This window comes from Musca domestica, unplaced genomic scaffold (genome assembly GCF_030504385.1).
Source record: "Musca domestica strain aabys unplaced genomic scaffold, Musca_domestica.polishedcontigs.V.1.1 112, whole genome shotgun sequence".
Lineage (NCBI taxonomy): Eukaryota > Metazoa > Arthropoda > Insecta > Diptera > Muscidae > Musca > Musca domestica.
This window is the reverse complement of record NW_026712140.1, coordinates 1,856,734-1,884,273: the sequence shown is the minus strand read 5'-3', so window position 1 is coordinate 1,884,273 and position 27,540 is coordinate 1,856,734. Positions and strand designations below refer to the sequence as shown.

At 35.2% G+C, this 27,540-nt stretch overlaps 5 protein-coding genes across 5 annotated transcripts; 1 reads left to right on the top strand and 4 right to left on the bottom strand.

Annotated features, from left to right (window-relative positions):
* LOC101894160 (uncharacterized) lies at positions 1 to 27,186 on the bottom strand. Its single transcript, XM_005182809.4, has 4 exons — positions 26,952 to 27,186; positions 26,828 to 26,872; positions 653 to 741; positions 1 to 434 (listed from the first exon to the last, which is right to left on the bottom strand). The coding sequence occupies exons 1-4, from the start codon at positions 27,015 to 27,017 to the stop codon at positions 35 to 37; spliced, it is 600 nt and encodes a 199-aa protein (XP_005182866.1). The 5' UTR covers positions 27,018 to 27,186; the 3' UTR covers positions 1 to 34.
* Positions 3,708 to 4,339, bottom strand: LOC101893982 (sarcocystatin-A). The gene is made up of 3 exons (XM_005182808.4): positions 4,181 to 4,339; positions 4,002 to 4,120; positions 3,708 to 3,937 (listed from the first exon to the last, which is right to left on the bottom strand). Exons 1-3 carry the CDS (start codon positions 4,247 to 4,249, stop codon positions 3,742 to 3,744), a joined length of 384 nt encoding a protein of 127 aa, XP_005182865.1. The 5' UTR covers positions 4,250 to 4,339; the 3' UTR covers positions 3,708 to 3,741.
* Positions 16,294 to 16,799, top strand: CPI (sarcocystatin-A-like). The gene is made up of 2 exons (NM_001309041.2): positions 16,294 to 16,498; positions 16,564 to 16,799. The coding sequence occupies exons 1-2, from the start codon at positions 16,326 to 16,328 to the stop codon at positions 16,748 to 16,750; spliced, it is 360 nt and encodes a 119-aa protein (NP_001295970.2). The 5' UTR covers positions 16,294 to 16,325; the 3' UTR covers positions 16,751 to 16,799.
* On the bottom strand, positions 18,421 to 18,971 carry LOC101893644 (sarcocystatin-A). Its single transcript, XM_005182806.4, has 2 exons — positions 18,719 to 18,971; positions 18,421 to 18,656 (listed from the first exon to the last, which is right to left on the bottom strand). Exons 1-2 carry the CDS (start codon positions 18,889 to 18,891, stop codon positions 18,470 to 18,472), a joined length of 360 nt encoding a protein of 119 aa, XP_005182863.1. The 5' UTR covers positions 18,892 to 18,971; the 3' UTR covers positions 18,421 to 18,469.
* On the bottom strand, positions 22,575 to 23,180 carry LOC101893479 (uncharacterized). Its single transcript, XM_005182805.4, has 2 exons — positions 22,916 to 23,180; positions 22,575 to 22,850 (listed from the first exon to the last, which is right to left on the bottom strand). The coding sequence occupies exons 1-2, from the start codon at positions 23,158 to 23,160 to the stop codon at positions 22,640 to 22,642; spliced, it is 456 nt and encodes a 151-aa protein (XP_005182862.1). The 5' UTR covers positions 23,161 to 23,180; the 3' UTR covers positions 22,575 to 22,639.
* Positions 27,187 to 27,540: the final 354 nt, after the last annotated feature.

The following is a 27,540-nucleotide window of genomic DNA, read 5'->3' as shown; positions in this document are numbered from 1 at the left end:
TATTCATATCTATGTATTTCTATTCACAACATTGTTAATTTTCCTCTTCCTCATCATCGTCATCGTCATTCCCATCATTGGCTCCTTGAGCTGACTGTTGCTTCTGACGAGATTCCTGTCCATCACCGTCAGCTGCTGCTGCCGTCATTGTTGTCGTATTCTCTCCATCATCATCTTCAATGTCTTCCGCTTCAACAAGTTGTACATCATTGCCATCGTCACACACACGTAAATCTGTGCGCTCCAACAGAGGACGTGGCGTAATCGGTAGGAAGGTGTTGCAAATGGTCCTGATCAGTTCGCATTCATTGGGGCGATGATAAACGGCAAATACACAATGCTGAATGATGTCATACATGGTATTGTCGAGGTATTTGAAATGAATGTTGATTTCTTCCTCATCATCGCCGTGTGTCAGGCGCAAGCCGTAAACGCTGTGCAGAATGAAGAAAGGGAGAAAAAAACGGAGGACAAAATAAATATTTATTGTAAATAAGCTCCTAACGTGTGTGAGTAGGTAGGTAGTTAGTTGGGATACATGTGCTCATCTGAATGCCACAATTATAACTTTGTTTGAACAACAGAATTCCTGATGTTGACAAACGGAAGGTTTTTTTGTGAGCTGTGTGAGGATATGTGAAATGATACGCACGATATGGGTTCTCCGACAATTTTCATTTCCACCATTTCATATTTACTGAGGACATAATCCAGGGTTTCATTTGCCTCTTCGGATGTTAACTGAAATGAAAAGGACGAGGACACATTAAGACAGCATAAAAAGCTGAAAGTATAAACAATAACTGAATTGAAACTTAGAATTCTATAGACATCGATGAATGGTATTCCGATCATCACTAAAAACTAATAGATTTGTGTTTGTTTGGAACCTCTTCAAATTTTTGACGTGACTATTAATAAGTCACTAACTGAAGATAGAATGAATGACTGATGCTAAAACCTTTAAGACCGTTATGCGAATTTCTATTGATGTTCTGCTACGAGATAAGGCTGTATATATGTGGACATTCCCCTAATTAGAATACCATGTTTATTGAAATTTTGTAAATGATGAACCATTTTTTTAAGTACTTGTATTCTTTATGTAAATAGTCCGCCAAATAAACTTTTTATTTCCTTTTTTAACTACTAATACATTTTCCCTTAAAATTCGTTTATTATTGTAAAGTATAATCCTTTCGTTTAATGATGGACAATTGTTTTAGTAGTCCACGGTTCAATTTTTATACCCTACACCTCAATGAGGTTATGGTATTATATTTTTGTGCATTTTTTGTAACATAGAAAAGGAACCGATTTTGACCCTTAGTTCCTTTGGATGATCTGCATATATTGTTCATCCGATTTGTTATTTTGTCCTCCACCGTGCCATAATTTTTATTTTATACCTTCCACCATACATAGTGTGGAGGGTATATTAAATTCGTCATTCCGTTTGTAACTCATCGAAATAATCATTTTAGACCCCCAACAACTAAGACGATTTAGCCCTGTCCGTCCGTCTGTCCGTCTGTTGTAATCACGCTACAGGCTAAACGAACTAAGATAGAAAGCTAAAATTTTGTCCAGATCTCTCTTTTGTCTGCAGGCAGGTCAAGTTCGAAGATGGGCTATATCGATATCGTATATCCCCCATATAACTGTACCCCCCGATATTCGGTATTTTGATGATGTTAGCCACACTTTTCAATGGAATTGTCTTAAAATCCCCACAAGTAGTTCCTTGTGAGTACTTTACCCCCTGAGAGAGAATTGTCTATACAGGTCCACGATATCGTATATCCCCCATATAACGGTACCCCCCGATATTCGGTATTTTCATGATTTTAGCCACATTTTTCATCGGAATTGTCTGAAAATTCACACAAGGAGTTCCTTGTAGGTACTTTATACCTCGACAGAGAATTATCTATATAGGTCCACGATATCGTATAGCCCTCATATAACGATACCCCCGATATTCGGTATTTTGATGTTTTTAGCCATATTTTTCAACGGGACGGTCACAAGGGTTTCTTTGTACACAAGGGGTTCTTTGTGAGCACTTTACCCCCGACAGAGAATTCTCTATATAAGTTAACGATAACGTATAGCTCCCATATAACGATACCCCGCGATATTCGGTATTTTGAAAATCCACACAAGGAGTTCCTTGTGAGTACTTTATACGCAAACATAGATTTGTCTTTATAGGTCCACAATATCGTATATCCCCCCATATCAGCACCTTCCTATATTAGATATTTTAAAGATTTTAAAAGAATTTTTAATGGATTTTATTTATTTATTTATTTTTTTTTTTTTTTTTTTTGAAAATTTTCTAATTCGTTCCAAATGGTGGAGGGTATTCAAAGTTCGGCCCGGCCGAACTTACTGCTTTTTACTTGCTTTTTTTTAATTTTTATTGAATGGAAGCCAAAAATGTTGGAAATAGCATCAAATTTAAGAATAATTTTTTTTTTCTCATCGGACAAAACCAAATTCGGAAGTTCACCACTTTCGGCCAAGCGAAGAAACTCCATAGCTCGTTTGAGTCTATTTTCTTTCTGTCGCAGTGTAATTTCTTGCACTTTTTGGAATTTCAATGGCTTTATCCCGAGCTCATTTTTCAATATTTGCCGAATGGAATATTGCGATATGTTCAGCTCAATAGCAATTTTTCGGCCACTGTGATGCGGTGTTCGATCAAGTCGCTTCTTTACTTTTCGATCCATTTCTGTTGATGTTGCTATTTTCTTCCGTCCACTTCTTTGACGTCGGGCTACGCTACTAGTATCACGATTCACATTTAAATACAGGAATGCTCTAACGATAGCCACTTGTGGTTTGCCAGCCAAATATAAAGAAATCACACTATCATGCTTGAATTCCATCACGAATACATTTTTGTTTCTTGGAAATGACAGCAGTTTGAAGTTGGTTGCAGTTTTTTCATCTCACTCTGTATAGTCCACAAGTAACGTCACCTCCCGTTATTTGGTATTTTGATGATATTAGCGACATTATTCAATGGAATTGTTTCTAATTTCGTAGTTGAACTTCAGAATCCATACTACAGCCTGTGACAAAACATTACTTATGCAGGTCCACGTCTTTGTATATCCCCCATGTAACGGTTTTCATTTAAGTGGTATTTTTCGACGGATTTTATTCAATATCCTTCAAATTGGTGCATGGTATTAGAAGTTGGGTCGGCCGAACTTAGCTGTTATTTTACTTGTCCATACCTGATCTTGTGTTGTTAGAAATATTTGTGTGAAATTTTAAGACAACAGTCACATTTTATTAGAAATATGATCGGATGCTAATTTCGCGTTGAACCTTTGTGGAGGAGGTTCATATTAGGTATGTTCATAGTAGGTATGATCTACGTAGAGGTATGATCTACTTTACATAAATTCCCAATATAAGCATTCATTTGTTACGACTAGCTCTGCCAAATATGCATAGCGACGTAAGGTATCATATATTCGGCCTAGTCCGACTATTGACACATTACAGGGTTTTCAGTTAAGTGTATACTAATGAGAGCGCTCTGAATAAACAGAAACAAATTGCCGGAAGAAGAGTCTATGTACAAACTATATAGTCCTAACACATTATTTAAGCCCCTTTCATATTCAAAATCAACAATTTTTAATTCACCTACAAATGGTTGCTATTGAAAAAGTTTTAAACATAACACAGTCTTTTTTTTGGATATTTATTCCTTTTATAAAATTAAGCACTATGATTACGTTTGAATTTTTTTCCGTCCTTACAATTAAAGTCAACTTCAATGCCATTTTCTAGCCATGCTCGGGACCAAATACTGACATCGCAATTCTTGGTTTCTTCGCCATCAATGATGTCAGCATTAATTTTGTACAAAGTTCCTGAAACCGTTTGTTTGGAGGCCGAATGGATCTTGGAGAGCCTGTAAATTTCTCATATCGCATATGAATTAACGAAATCAGTTATCGCCAGTAAACAATACTCACTTATAATTTATGGCATCTTCACCCGCTGCCAATTTCTTCAATGATAATTCTAGGGTTTCCTCGGCTTCCTTAAGGCCTTCGCCTTCCAATTGGCGTGGGGCGCCGCGTGGTTGTAATTTCTATTATAAAAAATTGTATAAGATTTTATATTCTCTAATAATTTTACAAATTTATCTTACTCCGCCAGTTTCAGCCTCGATGGCCACAAATGCAACAGCAACAAGAGTAATTAATAATATCTTATTCATTTTTTTTTTTCAGAAATCTTTTGATACAAACGAAAACGTAACGATGCTAGCTCCACAAAACTCAAAATGAGACTGAGTTTCGATCTCGCTGAGGTTTCTGTTTATACTTTAGATTATAATGTGTAAACATGGACCAGAGAACAGAGATTAATTACACATAAATATGTTTGTATTTGTGTTATTATCAGTTGTTGGTAGTCTTCTCACAATTTCTTGCATATGCAACATACATACATGCATATGTTATAACTCTAGAACAGTGTATTCGGATAACACAACACACACTTATATGTTTGATTTTTGTTATGTTTAGCATAACATTAAGCTAATTCTGAAATTCAAAACATTAAGCAAACATGTAAAATAAATATGATAAAAATTACTTAATATCGAATACTGATAATTTTAAATGTAACAAGTAAATAATGAGTTAAGTTCAGCAGCGAGGGCCAAACCAATACATTGACCTTTAAGACCCATTTCGATTTTCAACGGTGCTAAAATATATTTGATTAAAATTTTATCAACATGTTTTATTCCGTTTGGAAGCTACAGCGATTTCCACAGACGGACTTGCATAAATCGACTCAGAATGTGATTTTACGCAGATCATCAAAAGGAACTATGGGCCTACCTCGCTTCATTCTCTATGTCCGCATTGCCGTCCCTGTGTTATCGTTTATGCTTATTATTTTCAAAATAAGAATTCACAGATCTGGCTCATGTGAGTGGTATAATTATGCCCTGGGGGTATTATAAGTTTGATTGGGCCAAAAATTATGCAACACCTCGAAATATTGGTTTCCCACATATGAAAGTATATATGGATCTTCCTATATTGCCGAGCTGAGTCGACCGTCTGTCCATGTTAATTTGTAATCACTATACAGGTCGCAATTATGACCCGATCTACGAATTTTAAAGATGGGGCTCGAAGCCTATTGCTTTTGGAGATGATCGCATAATATTTAGGGTTTGAAATGGACCAAATATAGGTCGCAATTGTAGACCAATCGAAGCGGAAGTTAGCATGGGGCTAAAGCTTAGGGCTGGACAGAAGCCTTCCAATTTTGATGGTCATCGGGTAATATTTAGTGGGTGAAATAGACCACAACATTTGTGTTAAATAAAAGTCAAATTTTCCATTGACCCGCAAATATTTTTAATCCCCACGAAATCACAAATAGACGAACAGGTAAATTCTGACCGTTACGTAGATGCCGATAGTAAATATATCGGTTATATATAGCGAAATATATACAATGTATATCAAAGGAAGGGGATATTGGTCAAGAATGGCTGGATCGATTTTAACAAATTTTGTAAATTCAGAATGCCCTCTTGGAATAAAAGAATAAAATCTAAAAAAAACGCATAACAAGATGCCAATAATGAAGTTAATATAGATTATGCAGTATTTTGTGACATTTTATTTTTTCATATTTTTTATCGCATGCGACTTTTTCAATTTGACTTAAAATATTGAAGTGTATATTTTGTAATATTTTTTCACCTTACAACAAAGTTTGGGGTTATTATATACAGGTTGCAATTATCGTCCGATCCTCACGAAAATTTTCACAAGTGTAGGGTTAGGCCCAGAAAGGCTAGACCTATTGTTTTCAAATATGTCCGCAATATATTTATGTGTTGAAATGAACCAAGGTTTTACATGGTCGTTGCCGCACGACTATAGCCTTTGCTTACTTGTTTTTATTATAAAAAAATGACTTGACTAAATAGAACTGAATATCCCTGGCAAGAATTTCAATACGTGTTCACATACTGATCGATTTAAAATATTTTAAAAAACCTGTTAAGTTAATGAGAGAGTCATTTCGAATTTCAATTGTTTAGAAAATCGTCCACCTCATAATTATGGGCAGAATGACTCGAGAATAGTCAAAGTTAATTACTCTTTTAAATCCATTACCATAACACCTCAATTTGTGGGTTAGAGTCCACATAACATCTATGATTTTGTATGTCGGTTGACCTGGGAGGTATTGTTGTATGGGGACAATACCAATATATGTACATATTTTGAAATTCTTCTTCCCTACTCCCAAAGTAGCCTAAATACAAGTTTTCGCCAATTCGATTGGAAAATGTGGTCGAGACCCTCGAGCTAAAATCAGAACATTTATATGGGTGCTACATCGAAAATTATCGAAAAGTTTCCTGCCAAGAGGTTTTCTACTCCTTCAGAAGCCAAGATGCCAAATAATGGCCAAGTCAATTGAAAAATGTGACCAACACCCTGGAAATAGCTGAAATCATGGGATACCTTCATATGAGGTATATACCAAAATATGGAAGTATATTTATAATTTTTCGAAAAAGAAACCCGATAGCCTAGGATAAAATATTACTTTTTTTCATATCTTATTTTCTCCTGAAATTATATAATTCGTATAGTTCCACTTACCCAATAAATACATAAAATCTATAAATAACAGACTACACATTATATTAGAGTCCAAAAAGAAAAAACACTACAAATGTACATTCGAAAATGGTAAGTCAAAATGAAAAAATCATGCAAAATTAAATGCAAATGAAAGATTTGATAATTTCTATTTTGATTTTTGGAATGTACAACAATTGTATCAAAATAAAAATTATCAAATCTTTCATTTGTACGCGATTTTTTGAGTTTTGTCCTTTTTCGCCAAGAGACAATTCAAAATTTCTCTGAATCGTACACATAGATGATTCATAAATTATTGTTCATAAATTAATGAAATGTAAAAGTATAATTCTGCTGGCAAAGGAGTTCTATTCAAATAGTTTTTTAAAAAAGTATCTATTTGTAATACAATTTAGACATAAAAAAGCTCCTCACAAAAATAAATTGTTAATAAAGTTACGCAATTTGTTGATTTTCTTTAATGCGTAATCAATTGTATACCAAATTGTAATAATTTATAAATTTATTTATTTTTCAAATTATATTTAAAGAAAAACACTTTTCGTAATGGCACGTTTTTTAGGACACTTTATGGTAATTTGATTTTTACGCATACCCTTGTACAAAGTAATGTCACATGTCTTCTTTCTACTTAAAATGTCTAGCAAATCCGCATTGAATTGATAATTTACCCCATTCACGATTTGTTGGGTACCCGAGTTAATCTGCAAAAGACTTTTGGGGAAATAGATAATTAAATTAAAGTCTAGCATTTAAAAAACCTTACCAATATTTTTGACCCTTTCCTGTTAGCAATTGGCCAAGTGCTCTTTTCAATAATGTTTCGGCAACTGTCAAGTTTTCTCCAGTCAAAGGAGATGGACATCCTAAGCATGACTTGCCTTTGTCGTGTGCATAAATAGAAGCAACCGATATTGTTAATACTAAAATGATTAACTGAATTTTTAACATATTATCCCAAAACACTTTTAATGACTTTTAAAACAAACTAGTATATAATTAAGAAATTTGAATTGATACTTACTTATATAGTTTCTGAAGTATCTCAGATATTAAGCTGAGCACGCCCTACATCCGTTAATACTTAGCATTAAGTTACACATACGTGACAAAAGCCGTAAAATGTAAATTTCGAATTCCAACACTGTAACTAGATAAATAGTTGCCCGCTACTGTTAAATATATTAGATATTTTTACAGTAGTTATTAATAATAAATAGAAACTTGGGCCAATATAGACGATATTCAGTCACAATTATCTAAAGCAGTAGTTAACTGGATAACTACCCATTTACCAAAAACTTAAAAAAATGCGACTAACCTATTGTCTGCTTAAAAGATAAGTTTTATACCCTTCACCATTCTTTTGAGGGTATATTAACTTTGTCGTTCTGTTTGAAACTCCTCGAAATATTTATAACAGACCCTCCAAAGTATATATATTCTGGATCAGCTTAAAATTCTAAGACGATCTAGCGATGTCTGTCTTTTGTAATCACGAGTTGAGATAGAAGGTTAAAATTTTGCATGCATGCATAGTTTACCAGTAGGTAGGTTAAGTTCGTAAATGGGCCATATCGGCCCGCGTTTTCGTATAGCCCCCAAACAACGGTACCTTCCGATATTCGGTATTTTCATAATTTTAGCGACAGTATTTACCGGAATTATTTCAAATTTCATCTTCAAATTTCGTAATGGGTACTACAGCCTATGATGAAAATTTTTGTATGCAGGTCCACGTCTTCGTATAACCCCCATATAACGGTAGATCCCGAAATTCGGTATTTTCATGATTTCAGCGAAATTATTTACCGGAATTATTGCAAATTTTGTATTTGAAGTTAGTCAGGAGTACTAAAGCCTATGACAGACATTTTTGTATTTTGTATCTCGTACCATCGCTCGTTACCGTGATACTGGTAGCGTAGCCCGACGTCAAGGAAGTGGACAAAAGAAAACAACAACATCAGCAGAAATGATTCGAAAAGTAAAGAAGCAATTTGTTCGAAACCCGGGTCGCTGTGGCCGAAAAATGGCTCGTGAGCTAAACATATCGCAATATTCGTTTCGGCAAATATTGAAAAATGATCTCGGGAACTTACACAGAAAGTAAATAGATTCAAAAGAGCTAAAGAGTTGTTTCGCTTGGTCGAATGTGGTGAACTGCCAAATTTGGTTTTCTCCAATGAGAAAACATTCATTGTCCGGCAGTTTGTAAACAAACAAAATTAACAAATGGTTACAAAATGAGGATCCTCGCTACATTTCCATGGCCACCAAAATTTCCGGATACCAATCCGTTGGACTAATGTGTCTGAAGTATTTTGGAAAGCAAGGCTGGCACTAAAAAATACCAAAGTGGCGATCACCCCAAGCAAGCGCTTCGCCGGGAATGGGCCAAAATACCGCAGATCGACATTCGGGCAGCGTATGACGGTTTCATTGGCCGTTTGAAGGTCAAAATAATTTGTGCCAAAGGTGACCAATTCGAACAAATCTAAACTTATTATAAAATTTGATGCTATTTCCAACATTGTTTGCTTTCATTCCGTAAAACTTAAAAAAAAAAAGTAAAAATTATGGGTGCCATACCAATTTCTATATAATTTGACAAATTTATATTCCAAATTTGTAACCGTAACGGTAACCAATAAATATATATGTGCAACAAAATCTAAATTTTTGGGAGCTACCTTCGTTTCTGATACTATACCTTCACTATCATATGGATTTTTAAAAATGTATATAGCCTATTTTACATTCAGGCCATCTTGTAGTATATTTGAAAATTTGCAGGGAAATCTGTTTAACGGTTTTTGAGCCCATAAATTGCAAACAAACATTTTCCCCTTTTATTAGAGCCTACTGGACTAAATCTTAATTTTCTCAAGAAACATGAGATTTTTCATTTTGTGTCATCGTGTCCGGAGCTTCTTTTGTCCCTATGTTAGTTAAATGTAAAATTTGATTAAAAAACAAGCAAAAAAACATTAAGTTCGTCCGGGCCAAACTTTTAATACCCTCTACCTTAGGGTAAAAGAAACATTAGAAGAAATGTGGCAAAAATCAATAAAATGCCGAATATCGGGAGGTACCGTTGTATGGGGCTACACCAAAACGTGGACCTATAATTACAATGTTTCGCCACGCTAACTAGGACCCATTATGACCCACAAATACAAATTTTTCAGACAAATCAGTGAAAAAATGTGGCAAAAACCATCAAAATACGGAATATTGGGAGGTACTGTTATATGGGGGCTATACCAAATCATGGACCCATACATGCAATGTTTCGCCACCGGAGCTGAAAACCATTATGACCCACAAATACCAATTTTTAGACAAATCCGTGAAAAAATACCGAATATCGGGAGGTACCGTTATATGGGGGCTATACCAAAACGTGGACTTATAATTACAATGTTTCGCCACACGAACTAGGACCCATTATGACCCACAAATACCAATTTTTAGACAAATCAGTGAAAAAATGTGGCAAAAACCATCAAAATACCGAATATTGGGAGGTACCGTTATATGGGGGCTATACCAAATCATGGACCCATACATGTAATGTTTCGCCACCGGAGCTGGAACCCATTATGACCAACAAATACCAATTTTCAGACAAATCCGTGAAAAAATGTTGCAAAAATCATCAAATTACCGAATATCGGAAGGTACCGTTATATGGGGGCTATACCAAATCATGGACCCATACATGCAATGTTTCGCCACCGGAGCTGGAAACCATTATGACCCACAAATACCAATTTTTAGACAAATCCGTGAAAAAAATGTGGCAAAAAAACTAAAATACCGAATATCGGGAGGTACCGTTATATGGGGGCTACACCAAAACATGGACCTATAATTACAATGTTTCGCCACGCTAACTAGAACCCATTATGACCCACAAATACCAATTTTTAGACAAATCAGTGAAAAAATTTGGCAAAAACCATCAAAATACCGAATATTGGGAGGTACCGTTATATGGGGGCTATACCAAATCATGGACCCATACATGCAATGTTTCGACCAACAAATACCAATTTTCAGACAAATCCGTGAAAAAATGTTGCAAAAATCATCAAATTACCGAATATCGGAAGGTACCGTTATATGGGGGCTATACCAAAACGTGGACTTATAATTACAATGTTTCGCCACACGAACTAGGACCCATTATGACCCACAAATACCAATTTTTAGACAAATCAGTGAAAAAATGTGGCAAAAACCATCAAAATACCGAATATTGGGAGGTACCGTTATATGGGGGCTATACCAAATCATGGACCCATACATGCAATGTTTCGCCACCGGAGCTGGAACCCATTATGACCAACAAATACCAATTTTCAGACAAATCCGTGAAAAAATGTTGCAAAAATCATCAAATTACCGAATATCGGAGGTACCGTTATATGGGGGCTATACCAAATCATGGACCCATACGTGCAATGTTTCGCCACCGAAGCTGGAAACCACTATGACCCACAAATACCAAATATTAGACAAATCCGTGAAAAAATGTGGCAAAAAAACTAAAATACCGAATATAGGGAGGTACCTTTATATGGGGGCTACACCAAAACGTGGACCTATAATTACAATGTTTCGCCACGCTAACTAGAACCCATTATGACCCACAAATACCAACTTTTAGACAAATCAGTGAAAAAATTTGGCAAAAACCATCAAAATACCGAATATTGGGAGGTACCGTTATATGGGGGCTATACCAAATCATGGACCCATACATGCAATGTTTCGACCAACAAATACCAATTTTCAGACAAATCCGTGAAAAAATGTTGCAAAAATCATCAAATTACCGAATATCGGAAGGTACCGTTATATGGGGGCTATACCAAAACGTGGACTTATAATTACAATGTTTCGCCACACGAACTAGGACCCATTATGACCCACAAATACCAATTTTTAGACAAATCAGTGAAAAAATGTGGCAAAAACCATCAAAATACCGAATATTGGGAGGTACCGTTATATGGGGCCTATACCAAATCATGGACCCATACGTGCAATGTTTCGCCACCGGAGCTGGAAACCACTATGACCCACAAATACCAATTTTTAGACAAATCCGTGAAAAAATGTGGCAAAAAAAAACTAAAATACCGAATATAGGGAGGTACCTTTATATGGGGGCTACACCAAAACGTGGACCTATAATTACAATGTTTCGCCACGCTAACTAGATCCCATTATGACCCACAAATACCAACTTTTAGACAAATCAGTGAAAAAATTTGGCAAAAACCATCAAAATACCGAATATTGGGAGGTACCGTTATATGGGGGCTATACCAAATCATGGACCCATACATGCAATGTTTCGACCAACAAATACCAATTTTCAGACAAATCCGTGAAAAAATGTTGCAAAAATCATCAAATTACCGAATATCGGGAGGTACCGTTATATGGGAGCTATACCAAATCATGGACCCATACGTGCAATGTTTCGCCACCGGAGCTGGAAACCATTATGACCCACAAATACCAATTTTTAGACAAATCCGTGAAAAAATGTGGCAAAAAAAAACTAAAATACCGAATATAGGGAGGTACCTTTATATGGGGGCTATACCACAACGTGGACCTATACATGCAATGTTTTGCCACACGCTCAGGGACCCGTTATAACCTACAAATACCAATTTCCAGATAAATCCGTGAAAAAATGTGGCATAAATCATCAAAATACCGAATATCGGGAGGTACCGTTATATGGGGACTATACCAGAGCATGGACCGAAATATCTCATTTTCAATACCAACCATCCTAGATGCAAATAGCTCTGCTAAATTTTGGCGCGGGCTGTATCGTGATTTCAACAGACAGACAGACGGACATCGTTAAATCGACTTAGAATTTTATGCTGATTATGAATATATATACTTTATGGGGTCTAAGACGAATATTTAAGGATGTTACAAACGGAATGACAAATTTATTGAATGACAAGGTGGAGGGTATAAAAATATCTATATCAAGATAATTTCCATTATAAAATGATTTCAAATATTTTTAAACTCGCACCTTCTTATTCTTGTGAAAGCCACACACGATACAATTGGTTGTACAACTTGGATAGATTGTATTCAAGATTGTATCGTTTGTGGTCCGGTTGTACGAAGTTGTGTCTCGGTTGTACGAAAAATCAAAGATTTGTGATGTTGTAACAACCGATTGTAACATTAGTGAGTTGTGTCGTGTGTGGCTTGTATTATAATGATCATTTTTAAATTTCAAATATTTGCTATATTGCCTGTGCACATATCATGTTATGTATAACCAATTGATCCTAGTAAATATCACTTAATTTTTTACTTATTGATTTAGACTATGACAATCAGATTGATTTGTCCAACAATTAGGTCAAACTTACCATATCTGTAGTTTAAAAAATAACAATTTTTAGTTTCAATGTAAAAAAGTAATATTTGCTAATTTCCTGAAATGATAACCAAAAAAATCAAATGTCCAACACAAAAATTCAAGTTTACTTTTCCCAAAAAAAATAAAACAGATTAAATAGTGAAAGGTTACAAAATGTGTTATAGGCCTAATTAAATATGTCAAATTCATTTACTCAAAATGAGATTACAAAATTTGCACATAAACAAATAAATATGCTGATTATAATCGCGAAAACTAGTTCCATTTTAATCGCTAATCGTCGTTTTTGTTGTTGTGGGATTTCCGAGAGGGCGACATCCAATTAAATTTATTTGCTCTGACACGAATATAACTTTTTTTATATTATTTAAAACTAATGGGCAATTAACATTCTACTGTGATTTCTGCTCTTATGAATATTGATAAAGAGTGCGTAGCTAATGGTGAATAATTCGCTGACATTTGTATAATCTTGTCGAGGGGTTAATCATTTGATGAGAAGAAGTAAAAGAAATTAAGAACAGCTACAACGCAATATAATGACAGATGGCACACTTGGAATTGAACTTTGATTAATTATCAAGAATTTGTTAATTTTTTGAAATTTTTATTGCGCAATATTTGAGATGATCATTTATCATAAACTCTACTACAAAATGGAGAGTATGTTAATTTGTTACATGACATTTGTATCGTTTCAGATTATTTTTCTATTATCACAACGGCATTATAAGCAGTTTTGAAAGCTAATATACTCTGAATTATCACCCACATTTCTGATAGTTGAAAATGTATTTTAAAGATATTTCCTTTTAGGAGGAGGTACGAGAAACAGTAGGCTAATATTTTTTACCCTCCACCACACTATGCAGGGTATATTAACTTTTTCATTCCGTTTGTAACTCCTCGAAATACTCATGTCAGACCCATCAAAGTATATATATATGTTGATCAACGTAAAATTCTAAGTCAAATTAGAGATGTCAGTCTGTCCGTCTGTCTTTCTGTTGTAATCACGCTATCTTTTAAACAAATTGAGATAGAAGGCTAAAATTTTGCTTTCGTGTTTATTTTGCCAGAAGGCAGGTTAAGTCCGTAAATGGACCATGTACCATCATCAGGTACTTTCATGATTTTAGCGACATTTTTCACCGGATTTGTCTCAAATTTGGTATTTGAAGTTCGAAATAAATACTACAGTCGTAGGCAGAAAATTGTTTGTGCAGGTCCACGTCTTCGTATAGCCCCCATATAACGGTACCACCCAATATTCGGTATTTTGATGATTTTACCGTCATTATTCACCGGAGTAGTTTCAAATTACGTTTTTTGATTTCGTAATGGGAACTACAGTCTGTGACAGAAAATTGTCTATACAGGTCCAGGTCTTCGTATAGGCCCCATATATCAGTACAATGCTCACCGAAAGTGTTTGAGATGTCGTATTAGAAGTTCGTAATGGATGCTACAGCCTGTGACAGAGAATTATGTATGTAAGTCCAGGTCTTCGTATAGCCCGATATAACGGTACCACCCTATATACGGTATTTTGATGATTCTAGCGACAGTATTCACCGTTTATTTCAAGTTTCGAATTTGAATATGCCTTTGTAGGTCCACATCGTATAGACTTTAATATAACGGCTTTATTCGGTATTTTTAAGATTTTAGCAGAATTTTTAACGAATACTTTATCCTAAGGTCGATCTACACGGGATACTCCCTTTATTTTTAACTGCCTTTCAATAAAAATAAAGGGAGTATCCCGTGTAGATCAAACTTAAGATAAATTTTGAAGCAATGTTTGAAGAAATTTGTAGGGCAATATTGCCCATTGGTCCAAATCTAATCTTAAAATCACACTCAATATAAGATTTGTATTTTGTTTTTGTATACCTACAATATTATCAGTGGAGGGTATTATAGGTTTGATTGGTCCAAAAAATTATGTACGACCTCGGAATAGTGGTCATGCACATAGGACTCGCGGAGCTGAGAAGATCTAGCTATGTATGACCGTCTGTCTGTCCATGTTTATTTGTAATCAGGTAACAGGTCGCAATTACAGCCTGCTGCTCACGAAATTGAACATGGGGGTGGTAGTAGCCTCTTGTTTTTGGAGATGGTCTCAAAAGGTTTACATTAGGTTTTTTTACACTCTATAACACTATGTGCTGAGGGTATGACATACAGGTCACAATTATCGTCCGATCCTTACGACATGTTTAAGGTTAGGGTTGAACCCAATTGTTTTTTAAATGTACATTTAAGGGTTCAATGGACAAAAAAAAACTAAAATTTTCCTGTTTTTGAAGTAGCTCTTCATATCAAAATTTAAAACCAATCGGCACGGAATTTGCATGAGGTTAGGGTATAGGAGAGGGTAGAAGTCTAGCATTTTGGACGACTATTGGATTGTATTTTCAGACTTCAAACAACTCCGTTGCAAAATGTTATAAAAGTATGTAAATTCTGAATATCTGGAGTTTAGGGTGGCTAAACATTAGGTTCAAGTTTTCATATTTATGAAGCATGTACTGTTAGAGAGATTGATATCAATCAAGAACTTCAGATACGAAACCAAATAAAACGGAAACAAAAATGCTGAAAACTGAAGCTACAATCATAAAATGCCGAATATGGGGAGTTACCTTAATATAGATACTATATGGAAATGTGAACATTACTTACATTATTGATTATTTCGATAAGTTATAAAAAAGAATGGCATGTGGTTGTAAAAAGTGTATACGCAATATGCTGGAATTGGGGGCATTTTTCATTCTTCTCATAGGCAAAACTTAGGATTGATGTTGTAACAAATTGCCTTTATTATTATTTTTTTACAAATACTGTCCACAATGTGATTCCAAAACACTAATCAGTGATCTATGTTTTCAAGAAATGCCAACATTGCTGATAAGCAACATATCTACCAAAACTGTGTAAGGTAGGTCATTATACCACTTATCACCAAATAATTTTGACACACAGCCACAGCAACAACGAATGAAAACACTCTCCCACAAAACAACCACACCGAAGGGAAAAGAGTCATAAATTATTATCTTTCTAAACAAGGAAGACATCGTTTGGTGAACGAGAGAAAATAAGACAGAACGTGTTTAGAAAATCATATAAAAACACTACCTCCACTGAGCAGCTAGTATCAGTCACAGCTGAAGCACAGAACAGAACACATCCACAAAATGATGAAACTTTTCGTTGTTGTATTATTGGCCACATTGGCTATTGCTAAGGCTAGTCCACCCTGTTTGGGTTGCCCATCTGCAGTTGGTGATGAAAAAGGTACCAGCGATGCTACAAATGCTCTTAAGAATTCTTTGGCAAAATTGGCAGCCGGTGATGGTCCTCATTACACGTAAGGCATTTCTTGAAAATATTTTCCGATTCAAATCATCACTTTTTTTCTCACTTCTTTTCTAGGCTTGGTGAGGTCCACTCAGCCACCACCCAAGTTATTCAGGGTTTCCTGTATAAAATTAATGCCGATTTAGTCGACGAACACAAGAAGACAAAAACCTGTGATATTGACATTATTGATTTCAATGATGTAACCGTTACCTTCCATTGTCCCGGCGAAGAACCATTGACCAAGAAACATAGCTCGTAAAGTGATTTAATTAATAAAAAATAAAAACTTATTAAAAACAGTATATGCATTTTTCTTAATTTATAGTTGAGCAAAAGAAAGCCATTATAAACTCCTTAAAAACGATCCGAACCAATATTTCTTGGAAACAAATGAAAAAGTATCGGTTAATTTAATCAGCATAAAATTCTAAACCGATTTAACGATGTCCGTCTGTCAGTCTGTTGAAATCACGATACAGGCCACATTTTTTGACGTAGAACGTCAAAATTTAGCAGAATAATTTGTATTGTGTGTTGTGGATGGTTGGTATTGAAAATGAGATACATCGGTCCACGTTTTGGTATAATCCCCATGTAACGGTACCTCCCGATATTCGGTATTTTGATTATTTTTGCCACATTTTTTACGGATTTGTCTGAAAATTGCTATTTGTAGGTCATAATGGGTCCTAGTTCGTGTGGCGAAATATTGTATGTATGGGCTCACGCTTTGGTATAGCCCCCATATAGCGGTACCTCCCGATATTCAGTATTTTGATGATTTTTGCTATTTGTTGATCAGAATGAGTTCTAGCTCCGTTGGCGAAACATTGTATGTATAGGTCCTCGTTTTTTCCCTATATAGTGGTACCTCCCGATATTCAGTACTTTGAAGATTTTTGCCACATTTTCTTACTAATAAGTCTATAATTTGGTATTAGTGGGTCATAATTGGCTCTAATGTTTCCATTACCCTAAGGTGGAGGGTATTAAAAGTTCGGCCCGGCCGAACTTAATGTTCTTTTACTTGTTTTAATGAAGGATTGTCCTTCATAAAAAATGCATGATGATTTTATAAGGATTGAGCCCAGGAAATATTAAATATATTCAGGAGAAAAAAATACAAATCCTCAACATTTTTACAATTTTTTTTCAGGATCAAACTATAGGTTTCCAAAAAGCATTAAACTTTGTAACATTTGGTACTATGTGAAGGATAGAAGTAAAATATTGACATTCGGCAAGTAGGGTAGACGTATGGAAGAGGTTTTGGAAATGTGTACTGAGGTAAGAACTTTACAATTTGGTTTTGGGTGAACGAATGGAGCAGAAAAATTTATATTTCGATTTTATAGTCACTGTTGGTTGAAGGGGTTAATATAAATGTGTACCGCAAGGCAACAGAAAATGTATATAATTCGATATAGCCAAGGCGTGTCTCTTGGACATAAAGGTTTTATACCCCACAGGGTAGATAAAAAACTGCAACAAATTCAAACGCCATAATTTTTACTTTTTCTTAATTTTATTGAATGAAAGCTTAAAATGTCGGAAATAGCATCAAATTTTAGAATAAGTTTAGATATATTCGAATTAGTCACCTTTGGCACGAATTATGGCCTTCAAACGGCCAACTGGAATAATTTTAACAGTTCTCTGACGAGTGGCTTAGCAGCAGCAGTCTGAAGTTGGTTGCAGTTTTTTCTTCTCACTCTGTATATCTCATTTAAAAATCTGACCTGTCTGCAGATACAAGAAAGCGAAATCTTAGCTTCCTACCACAAGTCGTTTGGACGATAGGACAACGAAGACTAAATCAGCATAGTATTTCATACTGACCAAGATGATTATTAGATGACATGATTATTTCGATGTAAGGAACTTAACATACCCTCCATATCATGGTTGAGGGTAAAATAAACAAGAACATTTCTATTTTTTCCAAAATTTTATTTTTTCAAAACATACTGCAAACATCTTAATAGCTATGAGTTCTAGAAACCTCTTGTTCTTCGGGGCAGTTGAAGGTAATATTCACATCGGTGAATTCAATAATTTTAATATCACAGGTCTTGGTGTGGCCATTCTCATCCTCCAAATCAGCATTTATTCTGAACAAATGACCACGGATGACTTGAGAGGTAGCAGAGTTGATTTTGACAAGTCTGTAAAATAAATTAGTTCAATAAGTCAAAACAATAACGATCGGATTGCTTAAACAACTTACTTGTAATGTGGTCCTTCACCGGCAGCCAATTTTTTCAGTGAATTGTTTAGGGTATTGGTGGCCCTTTCAAGACCTTTGTCGTCGGTCACGGTGGTCACACAACCAGCACAGAATTCATTGGCCTTGGCAATGGCCAAAACAGCAAAGAATGCAACAACTAAAAATTTCATCATTTTCCCGATTTTGTTTTGAGATTCTAATTTGTTGTGTATGCTATTCAATAACTAAACGATGACTGTAGCTGACATCTGGTCACGCCGGACTATTTATACTAACTTCTCATTACATTGTTCGCTATCTCCACAAGCAGTAACATATACACACCCACACATATACGTACATACTTATACATATATTTGATTTAATCTGTTTTCTTCTTCCCATTATGTTTTTGTAATTTATTCTATTGATTATATTTTTCTAATATTCTTATTTTGAGGGGACTCGTTGATAGTGATGCTGATAACATTATCTTATTATACTTTGTCCCACATATTTGAATGTAGAGAGAGAATGCTCGCGAGATTATTTCGGTATATTAGGGATTGATGGATATTTCCATAATGTTAATGATAAATTTGAGTAAACATAATTTATTAATTATCTCCCAGAGATCTGAATCTTACTGTAATCATAAATTCAAAGAAGTAGATAATAGCGACTTGACTCTCGAAAGGTAAAGTACGAAAGTTGTTTGAACGATAGGACAACGACGATCGAGCAGACTGACGTATGGACGTGAACAATAAATACGAGGTAGAAAAAGTTTACGAAATTGTAAGAAAAGATACCTACCTGTCAGAATTATCATAAATATCCATGGAATTAGTTGATAAGTTAATTTAATTTTTTGAGTTAATAAACAAGAGTCGAGAAAAAAACAGCAAGGAAAAGTCAAAAGTTGGGCGGACCCAACACCACTATGCATATTTAGTAGAGCTCCCGTAATAAAATAATTTATTTCAAGAAGATCATACCACCTATCAACATTTGGCTTTAGAGCAGTTATAGTGAACTATAGAGTGCATGACATCACTTGGAGGAGGATTATATCAAAAACATTTTAAAAAGCAGGGCCGAACTTTGACTGCCCTCCACCATTTGAACGCATTTGGAAATTTTCAAAAAATAAAATCCGCTAAAAATTCTCTTAAAATCCTAAAAATACCGAATATAGCCGTTATATTGGGGTCTATATACCGTATATAGGGAGGTACCGTTATATCGAAGCTGTGCGAAGACCTGGACTTGCATTGACAATTTTCTGTTACAGCCTTTAGCATGCATTACGAACTTCAAATACGACATCTCAAACAATTTCGGTGAGTATTGTTCTTAAAATCATCAAATTACCGAATATAGGGAGTCTATACGAAGTCCTAGACCTGCATAGACAACTTTCTGTCATAGGCTGTAGTATCCATTACGAACTCTAAATACGTAATTTGAAACAATTCCGGTGAATAATGTCGCTAAAATCATCAAAATACCGAATATCGGGGGGGTACCGTTATATGGGGGCTATACGAAGACGTGAACCTGCACAGACAATTTTCTGCCATAGGCTTTAGTATCCATAACAAACTTCAAATACCAAATTTGAAACAATTCCTGTGATAAATGTCGCTAAATTCATCAAAATACTGGCAAAATAAACATGTGTGCAAAATTGTAGCCTTCTATCTCAATTCCTTCGAAAGATTACAAATGACGGACAGACGGACATAGCCAAATCGATTTAGAATTTTACGCTGATCAAGAATATATATACTTTTTTGTATTTGGAGGAGTTACAAACGGAATGACAAAGTTAATATATCCTCCATAGTATGGTGGAGGGTATACAAATATATTTCGGCGCCGAGTTGCGCAAAGGAAACGTACGTTCCAAAATTCACTCCTTTTGGGCTGATATTTGCCATTATTTCACAATAAACCTGAAATCGGGTTAAGGATATCTATAGGAGCTATATCTAAATCGATATATCGATAAAATTTAGCAAAGGTATTTCCGATCTCTGGTACCAAATATCATTGTTGTCGAATGCATATTACGAATTTGAGTGTCTTTAAAACCCAATCGGATGAAACATATATATGGGAGCTATAGCTATATCTGAACCGATTTTCACCAAATTTAATGTACTTGCTTCTAGACTTAATTCGGTCGGATGTACCAAAATTCAGGATTTTTGGACTGATTTTGGCCATTTGTTGCACAATTAACCCGAAATCGGTTGAAGATATATTTTGGACCTATGTCCACATCTAAGCCGTTCTCGATAAACGTTGACAAAGTTATTTCCGAGCTTTATAAGATATCTGGTACCAAATATTATTGTTGTCGAATGCATATTACGAATTTAAGGGACTTGAACACGAAATCGGATGGAAATCAGATGAAACATATTTATGGGTGCTATAGCTATATCTAAACCGATTTTCACCAAATTTAATGTACTTGCTTCTAGACTAAATTCGGGCAGATGTACCAAAATTCAGGATTTTTGTACTGATATTGGCCATTTGTTCCACAATTAACCCGAAATCGGTTGAAGATATATTAATAAAATTTGGCAGAGGTGTTTCTCGGCTATACATGATAACTGGTACCAAATTTCATTGCTGTCAAATGCATATTACGAATGTGGGGGACTTAAACACCAAATCGGATGGAAATCAGATGAAACATATACATGGGAGCCATAGCTATATCTGAATCGATTTTCACTAATTTTATGTACTTGCTTTTAGAATGAAATCACGAAATCACGATACAGGCCACATTATTTAACGTAGAGCATGAAAATTTTGCAGAATAATTTGTATTGTGTCTAGGATGGTTGGTATTGAAAATTACATATATCGGTCCACGTTTTGATATAGTCCCCATATAACGGTACCTTCCGATATTCGGTATTTTGATGATTTTTGCCGCATTTTTTCATGGATTTGTCTACAAATTGGTATTTGTGGGTCATAGTGGTTTCTACCTCCGGTGGTGAAACATTGCACGTATAGGTCGACGTTTTGGTATAGCCCCCATATAACGGTACCTCCCGATATTCGGTATTTTGATGATTTTTGCCACATTTTTCACGGATTTGTCTGAGAATTGGTATATGTAGGTCATAATGGGTCCTAGTATGTGTGGCGAAACATTGCATGTATAGGTCGACGTTTTGGTATAGCCCCCATATAACGGTACCTTCCGATATTCGGTATTTTGATGATTTTTGCCGCATTTTTTCATAGATTTGTCTAAAAATTGGTATTTGTAGGTCATAATTGGTTATAGCTCCGGTTGCGAAACATTGCATGTATAAGTCCACGTTTTGGTATAGCCCCCATATAGCGGTACTTCCCGATATTCGGTATTTTAATGATTTTTACCACATTTTTCACGGATTTGTCTGAGAATTGGTATATGTAGGTCATAATGGGTCCTAGTATGTGTGGCGAAACATTGCATGTATAGGTCCACGTTTTGGTATAGCCCCCATATAACGGTATCTCCCGATATTCGGTATTTTGATGGTTTTTGTCACATTTTTTCATGGATTTGTCCAAAATTGGAATTAGTTGGTCATAATAGGTTCAATTGTTTATTTTTTTACTTATTTATACTATTTTTTTATTTTATTTTATTTTATTTTTTTTTATCATGTTCTATATCTTTAAAATTGTATTTTGTCATAAAATGAGTACATTTTCTCCATATAAAAATTGTAATATGCATTTTTGTTACAACTGAATTTGAATATTGTGTAAAAATAAAAAGAGGCATAGAGTCATGATTGACCGCTTCTTGTTTTAACTAGTTTTCAAATAAAAGAAGTAAACAATTAAACTGGAATTTCTTAAATGTTTTTTTTTTTTTTTTTTTTGTATTTTCTCCTTTCCAAAAAATATTTGCCACGCTTATTTGTTCCACTCGAATTGTTTCTCAATGGTTGGTTGACCTTCACAAGCGAATGACACATCCGTGTTTTTAGCCAACAAATGCAGAGTAATTGTTACTTTACACTTTTGCGATTTTTGTTCAACAGAACTTGAATCTTCAGAATTTGATGATAATTGGGCATCGATTGTGATAACCTGATCCAAATTAAATGAAGAGGCTGAATCCACTCTGTAATATTTTAAGTAATATATATAATATTTTTTCAATTTTTGTCTCAATCTCCAACTACTCACTCCATATGAAGATCATCGCCACGTTTACTCATGTTGTGCAACAAACGATTTAAAATAATTTCGCCCACTTTTAATTCAATTGGCTCATCGGGTTTCAAAAGTATTCCCAATATTTCAAAACCACTCAAATCGATTTGATCCAAATGCATGAGATCGTTTAGGACATCACCATTAGAAGAATTTAATGCGACTCCTAGCAGCAGGAGAGTTAAAATGATTTTTGACATATTTTTATTTATTGACATAAAATAACTCAAAACTAGAAAAGTTTAAAATATACTAACAAAGTTACTATAACATGAAGTGGAATTTATAGTTTCACTTGCGGAAACTATTTTCAATTTAAGTTATCTATATGATAATGTACCCCCATTGAAATACTTGAAATATTGATTATAAGAACTTGTTGCTTTATTTTAAATTGCATTGTAAATAAACTTAAAAATATAAATTATTTTTTGCAGCTCTAAATACATTTGGTCTATCGAAGCCTTCATCAAAAGACATTGTAGGCTACTTTTGGGCTCTTTATATGATATTTATATACCCTGTACCTCTCTATGGAGGGTATATTAACGTTGTCATATATTAGCGTTGTAATTCCTCGATAATCATGTTTAATACTCTCAAGATATGCGAATTTCCTCACACTTAGCACATTCCAATTATTTGGTATTTATTAGAACAGGTGTCTAAATCGAATATATCGCCCCACACTTTATCGTACCTCCTGACAAAAGTTCATCATTTTTGCAATAAAAAGAATCAAACGTTTTTCTTCCAAACTTGACACATACGTAATATTTAGATAAGAAAATTAAAAATATTTGTAAAAATACACACTTGCTCTAATGTTCCAATTCTGGTTTGTGGAAGCCCACAGATTACGAATGACTGCTGCCATTTCTAAGCCACTCGTCCGACAGCTGTTAAAATTATTACAATAACAGCTCATTATATTGTTTATAAGCGTACAAAAGCATTTTGGTGACAATTTTCTAGAAAAAAAAGTTATTTGTGATGGAATTCAATCGTGATAGTGTGATTTCTTTATATTTGGCTGAAAAACCACAAGTGGCTATCGTTAGAGCACTCCAGCATTTAAATGTGCATAAATCTTTTGTGTCTCGTACCATCGCTCATTACAGTGATACTGGTAGTGTAGCCCGATGTCAAGGAAACGGACGGAAGAAAGCAGCAACATCACCAGAAATGGTTCGAAAAGTAAAGAAGCGACTTGATCGAAACCCGCGTCACCGTGGCCGAAAAATGGTTTGTGTGCTGAACATTTCGCAATATTCCATTCGGCAAAAATTGAAAAATGAGCTCGGAGTAAATCCATTGAAATTCCAAAAAGTGCAAGAACTTACACCGCAACAGAAAGAAAATAGACTCAAAAGAGCTAAACAGTTACTTCGCTTGGCCAAAAGTGGTGACTGCCGAATTTGGTTTTCTCCGATGAGAAAACATTCGTTGTCCAACAGTTTGTAAACAAACAAAATGATCGTGTTTACTTGCCAAAGAGATCAGCTGAAAATCTGCACCTACGGTTGGCCACCAGAACTCAAGCGCCGGCCATGGTGATGGTGTAGGCCGCCATAACAGCTAATGGTCGCTCTCCGCTCGTATTAATAGACCGTGGCAACATAATAAATTCCGAATATTATCGCGGAAGCCTTGGGCACGCAAACATTTTGGCCGCAGACCTTGGACATTCCAACAGGACTCAGCACGCGCCACCCAAGAATGGTTACAAAATGAGGTTCCTCGCTTCATTTCCAGCGCACACTGGCCACCAAAATATCCGGATACCAATCCGTTAGACCATTATATCTGGAGTCTTTCGGGAAGCAAGGTTGGCACTATAAAATACCAAAGTGTCGATTACCTCAAGAAAGCGCTTTGCCGGGAATGGGCCAAATACCGCAGAACAACACTCAGGCAGCTTGTGACAGTTTCATTGGCCGTTTGAAAGCCATAATTCGTGCTATTTTCGACATTTTTTGCTTTCATTCAATAAAATTTAAAAAAAGAAATGTAAGAGTTATAACCTTTGTCTTTGTTGCTGTGTTTTTATCTCGCCCTGCATAAGTCCACGTATTGATATAGCCCTTATATAACGGTGCCTCTCTATATTTTGTATTTTTATGATTTTTACGATATTATTCACCGGATACTACAACCTGTGACAGAAAATTGCCTATGCAGGTCCAAGCCTTCGTATAGCCCCCATATAAGAGTACCACCCTTTATTCGGTATTTTAATGATTTTAACTACGTTATTCACTGGAACTGATTCAAATTTATTATTTGCAGTTCGAAATTGTCTGAAAATTGCAGGTCCCTCCCTATATACGGTTTTTATATGATTTTAACAGCATTTTCAACGTTTTTATACGCTACAGCACAATGTGTTAGTGATATTATAAGTTTGATTCTCGAAATATTGGTCCCCGACGTAGGAAACTATATATGGATCTTCCTATCTCGCCTATCTAAGTCGATCTAGCTATGTATGTTCCTCCGTCCATCCGTCTGTCCTTGTTAATTTGTAATCACTCTACAAGTCGCAATTATGGTCCGATCCTCACGAAATTGAAAATGGAGCTGGGGCTATGTTGAAAATGACCAAAAACAGAAACATTTTCTAATTTTGCAGTTGCTCTACAGGTCGCAAATTATAAACCAATCGACGCGGTATTTTGCATGGAGTTAGAGAGCTTGGAGTTAGAAGCATGCTATTTTGTTTGGTCATCGGACAATATTAAGCCGGCGACGGACCCATCTGGCAACGCCATAACTTTTGACAGAGATGTCACATCGCTTAATGACATACCGCGTTTGACGCGTCAGTCCAAGCAGATTTTTACCATGAACCAATGCACGCCACGCGAGCGCTCTGAAATAGTTGAAATTTACATTCAACAGATGAAGTCAATTGTGAAAACTCAACGTGCTTTTAAAACATTAAAAAATGTGAGAAGTGCGCCTTCTAAGAACACCATTTTCGACTGGTAAGGCTCTTTCTAATCCGAAGAGGCCATATAAAAGTCGACCAAGGCGATCGGCCGAGAATATCGCTGCCGTTTGAGCCAGTGTTGAGAGGTCCCCAAGAACATCCCAAAAACGCCGTTCTCAGCAGTTGGGCATGGCTCGGTCCACTTAACAACGGATTATTCGCATTGATTTGCATTTGTTCCCGTACAAAATTCAATTGAAGCAAAAAATGTTGCCTGCGGACAAGCCTCGTCGATTGGAATGGGCCCAAAGAGTCATCGAAATGGCCGAAAAAAATGGGTCCGTCGAATATGGGCAACCCTGTACCTAACACGACATAGAGTATAAATATAATGAAAATATCCCCGGGTAAAAACCAAAGGTAACATTTGTGCAGGACAGTATGGCATTATTTCAAATAATCGACTAAAATGTGTTTAGACCTATGCAGGTTCTCCAATACATTATAGTGTTGTTGGGTATCACATGGTTGGCCCCGCACCAATATAGCCTTTGTTTCCTTTTTTCCATATTCTTTCTAAATAGTGGAGGGTATTTAAAGTTCGACCCGACCGAACTCGTTGCTTTTTTTACTTGTTTCTATACAAGTATTTGATCTAGTGCAAATATTGGATATATAGGTTCAATATTTATGGTTCCTATCGGGAAATGTATACATTTACAAACCAATGGTTTCAATACGAAGTCCAATAAGATAAAAATGATTCATTACAAAAAAAAAACAAATATTTCCATGCTTCCAATGGCCTTGCCGAAGAACGGCTCAAATGCGGAATGTCTCAAAATCCAAATATGGGCTTAAGGTTTAATTGGGCAAGTGTTTCCATAAATTTATAAACTAATATTATGTTTTGGTTAGTTAGTTAAATCACCGTAATTTTAAATTTTACTTACATCGGTTAAACACGATGGCGGTACGGTATAGATACACAAAGATCTCTAGAATTAATTAAAAGAAACACATTTTTCTGATATATCTATTTTTTCCATTCAACTCCTCTTATTTCGAATCACTTACAACACTCGTCATTGTAGTGCCAACTAGTGTAACAATCAAAAACAAACGGCTTATCTTTGTTAACATATTTTTATACAATTTATTTTATTTTCAATTTTCTGTCCATCATCACAATGTGTTAACACAGCTAGAATAGTTTCAAAACTGATTCTAAATATGACAAACATTCAACGGATATGAGAAAAAATAACAAAAATTAGATTTTTCACATTTATTGTTTAAACAAACCACACAAATTTATGCAAGTGAAATATGAATTGTTCTAAATCGAAACAACAACGTAATACACAGAATATCAAATAATGTTTTTTTTTTATTTTCCACTTTTCTATTGGCCGGAAGGGAAATGTTGTAGATGTTGTTGTTGATGTTTGCAATGCACCGCTACCCATTCATAGTGATTTGAATAAGTTAAATCTGTACAGTGGGATCATGGGTCGTGTGGATTTAATTGTTCTAGCGAGGAGGTATTGAATGATTTATATGTAAATATGAGATATTTACGGAGGTTATATGTACCAAAATAGAGAGAAGAATATATTGAACGGGGAAGATTATTTAATTAATATTTTTTTTCTTTTTGCAAAAC